This window comes from Poeciliopsis prolifica, unplaced genomic scaffold, assembly GCF_027474105.1.
Source record: "Poeciliopsis prolifica strain line A6 unplaced genomic scaffold, Auburn_PproV2 SCAFFOLD008, whole genome shotgun sequence".
NCBI classification, from domain to species: Eukaryota; Metazoa; Chordata; class Actinopteri; order Cyprinodontiformes; family Poeciliidae; genus Poeciliopsis; species Poeciliopsis prolifica.
The window spans coordinates 2,142,138-2,154,269 of NW_026562383.1; the positions used below are offsets into that span (position 1 = coordinate 2,142,138).

At 41.5% G+C, this 12,132-nt stretch overlaps 1 protein-coding gene across 1 annotated transcript; it reads left to right on the top strand.

Moving 5' to 3' along the window:
- Positions 1-5,954: 5,954 nt before the first annotated feature.
- bcl6ab (BCL6A transcription repressor b) lies at positions 5,955-11,814 on the top strand. Its single transcript, XM_055033732.1, has 9 exons — positions 5,955-6,008; positions 7,723-7,894; positions 7,975-8,196; positions 8,287-9,027; positions 9,114-9,226; positions 9,329-9,493; positions 9,576-9,706; positions 9,793-9,930; positions 10,455-11,814. The coding sequence occupies exons 2-9, from the start codon at positions 7,734-7,736 to the stop codon at positions 10,596-10,598; spliced, it is 1,815 nt and encodes a 604-aa protein (XP_054889707.1). The 5' UTR covers positions 5,955-6,008; positions 7,723-7,733; the 3' UTR covers positions 10,599-11,814.
- Positions 11,815-12,132: the final 318 nt, after the last annotated feature.

Sequence of the window (12,132 nt, forward strand, 5' to 3'; positions counted from 1 at the left end):
GAGACTCGAAGTTCACTGTAAATGTCACATGGATCATGTAAGGAGCTTTTTATTGGCTCTCTGCAGAGCACACATCGACTGCAGCTGAAAACAACACAAACAACGTTGAACTTTGTGTCATTCATGAATGATGGCCATTGATTCTTTTCCACATCCACATGCTACCAAATCGGTCTGGTTTGCACAGATGACCGAATGACTTTTTCAGGAATGCATTGCGGCCAATAATCAACATTTACTGATATCATGTATACACATACATTTCCCTACACTTTTGACGCTTTGTAAAGGTGATTCTACATTGCTTCTCTGCAAACAAACTAAAACTAAACTCCAGTCAAAAAAAACAAAACTGTTACAACCCTGGACCACACAAATCCCACTGGACCAACAACCCTCTCCTGAAACACAAACGGCAACATAATTATTAGCCGTCAATATCAAACATTTAAATGTTAAAAATGACATCAGCAGATACTGACACTGCTCTACCTGACTGCTGCAGTTCATCAGGGTTTTCAGACATCTGGTCCTGCGTGGATCTCGTTAAGTTCCAACCAGTGCTTTAACTAGGCCGGTGGTTTAGATGCTGACTAGGTCGTTGAGCCATTGACCTGTTCAAGACCCAGAGTGGAGCAATCTTTAGCGCTAAAACAATTTGGTGTCACACTTAGTAAACAGAGGAGCCCCTGGCCTTGAGGTGCCCAGGTCTATTGACTGCTCATCTGAGCCCAAATCATCATCCCTCCATCACCTGTGAGTTTGTTTTATTCTTGTTTTGAGCTCTACATCATGCTATAATGTTGCTCTATCATCAGACACACATCTGGAGTGTTCCCATGGCAACCATTCGGCTGTGCAAAACAGCTGGTTGGACCTCGCTCTGCCTTTGAGGCGCAGCTCCTCCTCAGAGCTGCAGTTTCTATGTAGCGCCTCACAGAGCAGTCCGACCCTGCAACTCCCACACTCTGTTCCTTCAGACTAGCCAGCAGCAATTAGCAAACATCTGGTGGAACTATTTAACTGCAGAGCTCATTATATGAGCTACTTCCCAATGAAACAATATTAAAGGATTAATAGGGAAGGAATGATGTGATGACTTCTTGAAGGCAGACTCAATTTTAAGGCGTTAAATTAGAAAGTCAAATTTTTTTCAAGTCATATTTGTTATGACTATAATGTATATATAACATTTTTTATAATAACTTGAGGAAACATAGTTTTCACAAGCTGTGTTTTCGGCCTGTAAAATGCCCAAAATCACATAATACTGTCCCTTTAACAGAAGTAGTCAAACCTGGAAGCAGCTATTGTTTCCTTTTTTTTCCCACACAAAACTTTTTCATACTCACCAATAATCACAGTTGTGTGTTTGTGGTCACTTGAGGTTAAATTTAACCAGAACAGATTGCTTTATGTTCCCCTGACATGTTTAACAATGGAAATTCAAACAGAGCGCACTTTTTCCTTTTTCTTTTTCACCATGAATGTAAATCATGCATACTATTCCTCAAATTCAAGCGCATGCTGAACATACTCCCCTCTTTTGTTCCTCTCCTGATATCCCCTTTCCTCCTCAAAAGGGAAGAGGGGGAAGAAGGCAAAGAGTCGTATTTTACTGACACGACCTTTGGTCCCAGTCAGGCAACCATGTGCCTGGATCATGTTTTGGGAGAGGCGTGTTGCTATCCGTCTGCATCTGGGCCCAAAGGTCAGCAGAGTTCATCAGAGGGTATGTGGGGGTTGGAGAGTGGAGGGAGACACTTGTTAACACATAAGACAGATTTACTTAACCGGCTGAGCAGGAAAGAGAAAACCGCTGCCGATTTGTTCCATGGTCGGTTGGATAAAAGCAGTGAAGGCTGTTTGTTTGTGAAACCAGCAACCAGCAGCATTGTTTTAACGAGGGCTGTGGACACACAACTTCTGTTTGATGAAAAGAAAACACATCACAAAATATGTCATGGCCTGTTTGTTTCATGTTAAGAAAAACTTTTTTAACACAGATCTGTTTAAAGTCGTATTAAAGCATCCCAGACTTTGAATAGGTTCCTTTAAAATCCTCACTTTATCTTTTGGGCAGGTTTCGGCTCATTGTCCTGCTGCTTAATCAAAGTGTGATTGAGAATAAATCTGTTGCTCTGACTTTAATTGCTCAATATTTGGAGGCGTGGCCAACAAGAACCTAATGGCTTTGTTACCTTCCTTCTCCCCCATTGTGAAAATTATAAACATAAGAGCAGACTAGAAAATTAATGTCAACATTCACAACTTCTCCTGTTTGAAATTCAACTGGAGAAATCAAGCTCAATTGAAGAAATCCCAGATGGAGCACTGAAGGGAGATGGGAATCAAGTGAATAAGAAGATAGTGGCCAGACTGTCAAATTGTCAAATGTGTGAATTTGTGGTTTTTATATTTTGTTTAGATTTTTTTTTTTTTTTTTTTTTTTGTAGTCACCAGTGGTTTTTCCCTTGGAGTTTGCCATTTTTGTCTCTTACTATTGAATTATGCACTCTGACCTTAGCTATAACAAGAGAGGCTTGCATTGCTTTTCTCTACATGTTGTTCTTGGTTGTGATTTCCCAGATGAATTTGTCCTGGGTGCCTGAAGCAATCTCAGTAAAGTGGGAAGGTTGCCCACTGTGGGACACTGGAGTCCTAAAGCCTTAAAAATTCCTTTGTCACACTTTCCAGACGCATCTCAATGACTTTATTCCACTCATTCTCTTGAAAATCATATTACTTGAGGGATCTTTTTTGCCTCCTTCATGCGGTCAGGCAGGTTCTGTTCAAGCCGACAGCAGTCAGATCTTGGCGTGACGGAGAAACATATCAAAAAGTTTGGCTAATCACAGTTAAATCATGACTTATCTGGGGCGGCAATGAAGCTTTTTACACAGAGTTCTTTTAATTGGGACAACTTTGTTTCCCTTGGTTCACTTCAAAAATAACTTACTGTGTTCACCAAGTCTTCAGTTTGCAAATTTCAAATTTGTTCTGAAGCATTTAAGTGTGACAAAAAACACAAAAGAAATCTGAAAGGCAGGAAATACCTTTATTTCACCCAAAACTGCAGAACACAGTTACTTCTTTTTATTTATTTGTCTTTGTGTGTTTAGAAAAGCCAGACGCACTGCTTTGCTAAATAATCAAAAAGTGGCATGTTTGTGAGATCCAGCCGATACCTTCTTGAGGAGATTATCTACCGCATGCAGAATTCTGTCTCTTATTCGCTATCTGCAGCGAGGCCTTTGTGAGAAGCCGAAGATGTTGCACTGATGCACGCGAGCAAAAGGCTGGCTAATCTGAAACCCGTGCATCCTCTCGCCTGCGAACAAAACACCAAGAACTGGACCGAGCTCTCTGCTGCACCTGACTGAGCAACTTTTTTTGTCTCCTGTAATTCATTGCAGAAAAAGGATGTGGAGACGTTGCACCCACAGAAACGAAGGCCACCAAAGATAACCACAAGGGGAAAAACATCAGCGATGCAAAACAATTCTCTACACTTCTTTTTTCTTGCCATAGCCACTTAAACTGCATGCAATCTTTTCTGCACGTTGAAGTTCATGATGACTGCAAAGCCTTAATGTTTTTGCTGCTCGTTTCATTTAATTTTGCATATTTGTGAAGGGAAAAAAAAATGCAGTTGCTCCACATTTTCAATGACTTGTGCGCAGCTGCAGGATGGATGAATAGGACTGTCTTTGTTGCAAGATCTCAAGTGGCAGGGAGATTTATTAGAAGCTCATTTATAATAATACTAATAATAAATCAAAGATCTTTGCACTGTAGATATGAACATTTGGACAAGTTTATGGTGATGTGGGAAACATGATTGATATCATTATCAAGAGTAAATGTTTTATGTTTCTGGTGAACGAGGTTCTCCAAAATGTTGGAGGCAATAAAACATTTCAAAGTATTTCTGAACTTTTTTTTACATTTTGCATTTTTACAAAACAGCTGTCCCAAGGACACCTACATGTGACCGATTCTTTTAATGGCTCAAACACCAAATATGCCCTAATATGCACTTAGATGCACAGTGGAAACTGGCTTAGCGCACACTTAGTACAGACAGTCAGTGTCAAGGGGAAGAAATTGTGCTCCTGGGTTGTCTGCTTCGCAAACACCAGCCAACGGTGTGCCAAGTTGCATCCATTTTAAATATTTCAAAAGAAATCTGTGAGTAAACCTGACTTCTATAAGCACCTCGTCACACTAGATTTTATTCAGGGGTATCAGAGTAAATTTGAACCAGTACATATCCATGCCACATTTTTCAGATTTGTTTTTATAAAAAATTAAAGACCATGCATCATTTTCACTTTTACATCTCACTTATGCATTACTCTGTGTCAAGTTATCGCGGAATATTCTAATAAAATACATAAAAGGTTGTGGTTGTAAGAAGGCAAGGTGTGAATGAATTTCCTTCTGGCAAAACACAGCTCGTTTTCGTATTTGTGCAAGAAAAACACACTGAACATCTTTAAAGAAAACCCAGCAGGAATATGCACAATGTGCCTGACACACAAAGAAAAATTCATTTACAATTTAAAGAGCCATGGCCTTGGCTTTATAATAAGTGTCAGGCGCTATGAGCCCACAGCTGCTGAAAGCTTCTCTGTATCACATTCTCTGTGTTTAGCGCTTCAATGGCCCACTTGTTTATTTGTGCACAACAATTTATGTAACAGATTGAAACTCACTGTAAATCCAATAAGCGATCTGCTTTATTAAAAGGGAGACAGCAAAACAGAACAAGATTTAGTGTATGAGGAGGACATTGAATCACCTGTTGTGGATTTGGGAGAGTCCAGCTAAAAAGGAACTGGCCCAGACATCTAGGAATATTTCAGATCTCATCTCCATATCCATGAAGCAGCCTGTTCCCAATGACTATTGCATCATATTTATATCTGCCATAAACAAACATCATGAAAGTCATCAAGGGCTTAGTCACAAATATCCAGTTCCTCATAGATTATGTACTATATATTACTGTTATTATTATTTGTAGTAGCTATTATTATTATTATTATGTCACTATAATATTACATTACTATTATTAATATTATTTGTAGTTATTATTGTTGTTGTTGTTGTTGTTGTTGTTATAATTATTGTTATTACACACTACATTTCATGATTTGGTTATTTTTCCTGGATGTTTATGTGTTGAGGAAGGAAACTAGAAAATAAGAGCATTTAGTTTCCCGGCATGCATTGTGATGTACTCATATTTTCAGTTAGCTTAGGGCGTGTTAGGTCAATAAGAAATTACACACAACTAATAGATCATTTTCAGCAACATGTCTGATGACAGTCAATGCGCATAAACATATGTGAGACGACGTGAAATAAGTTTTGACACGTAAACATGGCTGATCTGAAGGGTCGAGTGGAGACATTAGTCCGCTAACTCGGGTGAAGTTGTGACAGATGAAGCTGTCGTGTCCCCCTTCGGAGAAACAAGGAAATCCATTTTTCAGCTTGAATTAGCAGCGTGTGGCTGGGGGAAAGTGAAAAACAAACCAACAAATAAACACGCCGACATCACATTACTCATTTTGGGAACATGAGCGGCTGACTTTCCAACAATTTTCATAGGACCCCGGGCGAGTTTTGATAGACAACGAGCAGTCCTGTTCCCCGCAGTATTTATAACTCGGTCAGCTGACCTTGCACTTGGACGCCACCACTACGCGGGGAGAGTTGGAATTAGTAATAACCCATTCGTTTGAGTTTATAGAGTTGACATATCTCACAGTAATCACTATAAAACACTTAAAAGAAAGCGTGTCTGTGACGTGCACCTATAGTGTTTGTCTAAAGTGCTTTTAATGCAGTTTGAGGGGACGTACGGGGAAGAGAGCCTCCCCGCCCCGCAAATAATGGTACAGCCTTCTGTTAAAATTCCGAGAATTGAGCCGCTGTGTTTCTTAGAACTGGATTCTCAGAACTGGTGATGCTCAGAGTTTCGAGGAAACTTTTATAAGGTGACTTTTTTTTCTCTCTCTCTTCCTATTTTCTCAGAAGTGTAGGGAAGTGGCAGAGGCTTGTGCAGCCGCGCCAGCTGCTGTACTGCTGGAGATTGTTATTTATTTAGAGTGTTTCGTGAACATTTAAGCTGAGAGTGAACTGCCATATGTGAACTGTGGTGGTTGTTTTTGACAGCCGCAGTCATGTTGCGCTGTTTTAAACGGAAGCGCGGTGTCGAACTGGGTTTCTGTTCATTAGACAGACTTATTCTGCTTCCGCTCAGTGTTTAGTGAACCTGTAGCGCCGGATATTTTTCTAACTCGTAGCTTAATGCTCGCAAATATTATTTAACTTTTTTTTCCTGTTTATTATTTCACAAGTTTAAAGTCATGCTGTGTTTAGCTGTGGCGCAACAGAACCGGTCTGTCCGGTTCAGTCACTAACAATTTTCTTTGCGCAGTTTCTTTTTTTATTATTATTATTATTTTTTTTTTTTTCGCTAAAGCGTTTGTTTTCGGCGTTTGTTTTGATAGTAGAGCCAGCTGTGAAACACTTAACGAGACCCTGGAGAGACTCCAGAGCAACTTTAACGTTTCTATTTGCAAACTTGACAGGACTTGTGCTGGCCTGCTCTGAAGCAGCCCGAAGTTACGCTGTAACAATTAAACCACTCCTTGAAATCGACTATCTCTTTTCACGCCGTGACGTATGAGATTTAGTGTGGCAATTTCGGGGAGTTTAGAAACACGGTGGGTGATTGGTTAGCTGGGGGGCGTGTGAGTGAGTGTAAACTGGTTAAATTAGACGAGTTCCCGTGATGTGGGGGGAACAGAAAACCTCTCGCTCCGCGCGCTGGCAGCTCCAATCTGAGCAGGAAGGACGGAATGTGCTCACACACTGCAGGCTGCCAGCGCGCGCTCCGCGCTCTGCGCCAGTTTGTCTGCGCACATTAGAGAAACATGAGAACGGTGTCCCGTAATAGTCCGGGGACTTTGTGACAAACTTATTCATTTTCTTTTGGGGGGGCAAACATATAACATCAATTAGAATTCATTTTTAGCCACCCTTAAAAACGAAAAATGTATTTAAAAACTATGTCGGTTGTGTAAATACAACCTCACTGATTAAGCGTGCAGGCGTTTGGGGGGGAAGCACATGCATGCACTCGGTAGATGTATCGTGTTTACTGTCCTGTCGTTAAGACCCAGTTGACGGGAAGCAGAGTTTCACACAGTTTGGTAAACATGTTTTTTCCGTTTACAATGGCGCCATCTGGTGTTGAAACGCAAGTAGAACACCGGGTTGTCAGTGGAGATGTGAAGGCAGAGCCAGGGTGACAGCCACTCATACAAAAACTATGAGTGTGCAAGCTCCTTTTTATCATAATATTTTCCATGCATAAATTTCAGAAAGCTTTGAGTTTTTTTTTTAATGTTTTCCATTTTTGTCCTTAGTGCCTTTTTTAAATTTCCACCACTTACTAGCCCTGTCACACCCATACATGACTTCTATTTTAATACACTTTTATGTTGTCCAACATGATTAATAAACATTTATTCATATCTGGATTTATATAATTATTTGCTGGTTCGTATGACCTTTTTTATGTGTTGGACCTTAACCTGAATTTATTTGCAAAAAATACAAAGACCTTACATTCAGTATTCACTGACCTCACTTTGAAATTTGATTTGATTTTTTTTTTTTTTTTTTTTTTGCACCTCTGCACAGATTGCGACAGCATGGCTATGACTGCAGATGGCTGCATTCAATTCACCCGTCATGCAGGCGACGTCCTGCTCAACTTCAACCGCCTGCGCAGCAGGAACCTCCTGACCGACGTCACGGTGCAGGTGGACGGTCAGATCTTTCATGCGCACAAGGCCATCTTGGTAGCTTGCAGGTATGTGTTGGAGATGAAAAAGAGCACTTAACATCTCGTTGCTACTATTACCTGACAACTAATTGTTTTCAATCCTACAGTGGCTTCTTCTACTCTGTGTTCATGAAACCCGAGAACGCGAGCCTTAGTGCCATCAGCCTGGACCCCAAAGTGGACCCTAAAGGTTTTTCCCTCCTGCTGGACTTCATGTACACTTCCTTTTTGAACCTGGATGACTCTGTGGCCTTGACCACCCTGAACACAGCCATCTACCTACAGATGGAGCACGTTGCTGACACCTGCCACCGGTTCATCAAGTCCAGGTAACGCAGACTATCAAACTCGAAAATGGCATCTTGTTGTTTCTGTGAAAGCTGCAGGGATCGGTTTTTAATTTCAATTTGTTTCTGCAGACATCAGGCTCTGAATATGCAAATGGAAGAGGTTCAGAACAACTCCTCGAATCTAGCTGAGGAAATCTCTGCTAAAAAGCTCGCTGAGGAAAAAGATCCAGACTTTAGAAATAACCTCTTACTGAGGTTGTCCCCTCAGGAGTGTGGGGGGTATGTCCCCAATGTCTTCAGGGGGATCAACACCACTGGTTCCTACCACGTGTACGGTGATCTGCACATCCCCGCTACGGTACTAGAAGGTTCTAAAAAGATTGTCAACACCAGCATGGCCCAACCCTCCATTATCCGACCGGCAGCAGCTCACCGTAACCTCCAGTGTCCTGCTTCTCCCGTGGAGGGCCACAACACTCAACACCCACAAACCGGCTGTCTGAGACCTACTCTGAGCTACAGCAAGGGGGTCATCTGCAGCCCGCAGAGCCCCCACCGATCCGACTGCCAGCCGAACTCGCCCACCGAGTCCAGCAGCAGCATTAACGCCAGAATGAGCCTGAAGCAGGCCTGCGATTCTCCCAGAGACGCCAAGGCCCGCAACTGGAAGAAGTACAAGTTCATTGTCCTGAACCAAACCCCTGACGAGAGCGGGAGGGAGACCCAGAGCAACAGAGCTGAAGTGGAATCTGCTTCACCCTCTCTCAGCCCCGCCGGTAGTGAAGCAGCTGGTGGACATGACGAGATCCAACCAGAAGAGGGAGCCAGAAATCACAGAGAGGAAATGAGTGAACTCAGCTGCAGCAGCAGGTACAACTGGAAGAACTCATGATGAATCGGCATTAATTGGGGATCTCTTAAGGATAACTAACTGAAACGCACTCTTTGGTTTCTAGATCTTCTAGCTGCGATAGTCCTCAGCGCATGGAGACCAGCCACCTCACTCCAGCCTCTTTCAGCAGCGACGAGGCCACAAAAATGTGCTCAGATTATTCGCCCTCTAGCTGTGGTGAGTACCACACCATCAACCATCAGACTGTGATATTATTTTGCTGATTGAAAGTCATTAAATTTAAGCTGTTTTCTCTTTCTTTTTCTTTTAAATTGGCAGAAAATAGCTTCTTCTGCAACGGGTGTGACTCCAAGTTCTCGGAGGAAGACTCGCTGAAAGATCACATGGGTCAGGTCCACAGCGACAAGCCATACAAGTGCGACTGCTGCCAGGCTGCCTTCCGCTACAAAGGCAACCTGGCCAGCCATAAGACAGTTCACACCGGTGAGTGCTTTTTATGGTCAGCTGTAGCCCTTTGATGCAGCCACGCTTGTTCCTCGCTCAACCTGTCCGCACCTGCTTCCAGGTGCAAAGCCGTACCACTGCAACATCTGCGGGGCTCAGTTCAACCGTCCGGCCAACCTCAAGACTCACACGCGGATTCACTCTGGAGAAAAGCCATACAAGTGCGAGACGTGCGGTTCTAGGTTTGTGCAGGTGAGAAGATCGAGAAGCACCGACCTTTGAAATCATTTTAAGACACGTTTCAGTCCGGTCACCGTTTCTGTTTCTTCCCTAACCAGGTCGCCCACCTCCGCGCCCACGTGTTGATCCACACGGGAGAGAAACCGTACCCCTGTGAGATCTGTGGGACGCACTTCCGCCACCTTCAGACGCTCAAGAGCCACATGCGCATCCACACGGGAGAGAAGCCTTATCATGTAAGCTTCCCATCCCCTTATCCACCACTTGATAACAAGGTCCTCCATGAAAGGAGGACCTTGCATCGTTCTAAAACCATAAAAGAAAAAATAAAAGCCCAACAGCGAGTCATAATTACAAACTTTAATGTTGTAATTATGATGACAAAAGTAATAATTTTGAGAATAAAAGTCATAATTTTGACATTCAAAATCAATCTTAAGATTGAAAGTCAATCTCAATTTTGATATTGTCATTACTTCAATTTCCAGGCAGTTATGAGATTCAAAATTATAGTTTTGACATTCAAAGTCATGATTATCAGAATAAAAGTCATAATTATGAAACATTGAATCTTATGATTATGACTTTGAAAGCCAAAATATTAACTATGAATCCCATAATTATAATGTCATATCTCATAAGTATGACTTTAAAACTGAAAACTTTCTGTTGGGCTTTTATTTTTTATTTTTAATGGTTAAAAGGTTCTTCCATAGTTTAATGCACCATGTCTGATGGTGTTTTTTGTTTCTTTCTGCAGTGTGAAAAATGTGACCTCCACTTCAGACACAAGAGTCAGCTCAGGCTTCATCTCCGACAGAAACACGGCGCCGTTACAAACACCAAGGCTCAGTACCGCAGGTCTCCCGGCAATATGGTCGCCGGCCCGGTGGACTCCTCCTGAGTTAGCCGCCGGCCGCCGCTTACAGACTGAGTTAAAAAAAATACAGAGCGGACGCTCAAGTGTAATATTTGCCTCTTTTTTTCCCCGGGCTTACACACGTTGCACGTATCCATGTGTGAGAGACGCTAGTCTGCGATTTTATTTTGAATGTCCCAACAACAGAATGTACGTCTTGAATGTGAATCTGAGTGGGTATTTCTCCGTTTTGCAAATACCTCGACAGAATGTCAGCCCTCTTTGTTGCTCGATTAGGGAGTCACTGTTACACTTTGGTTTTAGATGAGGTATGAACCTGCCCAGTAATTGGTCTGATGCAGTCATGATGCCGATTTGAACTTTTCTTTCATAAAGCTCTTTGTGTAAATAAGATATCTATATATTATATATTTTCAGATAGCTACTATTTGCTGGCAGAGTGCGAATATATTAACAGTTGGTACATTTTTTCCTCATGGAGTGACTGTCAGTTCCTCATGGCTGTGGGCTTTTTATTTTTGCTGTGTCATAGTTTGTGGTACATGCTGTAATATTTACAGACTGTCATTTGTTTTAAAACTCGCTACTTTTTGTACATATTGAATTTTTTTTCACAAATTATTTTTTTTTGAGCTTGGTGTCTTGCACATGCCCATGATGTTGTAATATATCTGTGTTCATACATTAGCTTGAGTATTTCTACTTTAAATGTTCTCAACGGCTCCTTAAACCCCGTTCCCAGCACTTTTGTATTCTTGTTTATTTTTGTAAATGTGATTCTTCCTTCTAATATTTGGTGCTGTAGCAATCCATTTCCCCCTTACTCAACCGTGCGCTTCGTAAAACACTCATCATATTTGGCAGATGTTCAGTGCCTTACATTTACATTCTTCTGTTGGCTTTTTCCACAGACTGACAATTATTTGAATTTTAATTGTGACCAACAGAAAGCCCTGGTACTTAACTGCTTTTTTTAAAAAAAAATATATATATATATATATATGTTATGTGTTTGCCTTGGTACTCGAGCTAATTAATGCACATGCATGTTAAGGTATCGTTGGTACCTTACCAGAAGGGTAAAGCTCTTTAATGTGCAGACACCAGGGCTCAAGCTAAAACACTCAGGAATATCAGTACTATGTAAGCAAATGTGTTTCTAATGGCAATTGAATATACATATGAAATATATTTATAAATATATTTATATATAACAATAAAATGTGTATTGTGAAGCATACATGCGTCACTCTATCATTTTTGGGTGTTAAATTACAACTATGAGTCTTAGTGACATATTTACAATCCTGGAACCTGGGTATATTAGAACGTGACTAAATGATGAAGCAAAGATGAGTGGACTTGTAAAACAAAAAAAAACATACTCTATCACAACACATATTCAGGGATGCAGACTGCTTCAAAACATGTTAAACAGGAGCCTGGCGGCCTACACAAAGCACTCAGTTTAACCCCATAGAAACTGTGGGATTAGTTAAAAGTGAGACGGTGAGCCAACCGTTCTCGTCCAACATCGGTGTCTGACCTCACAAATGTG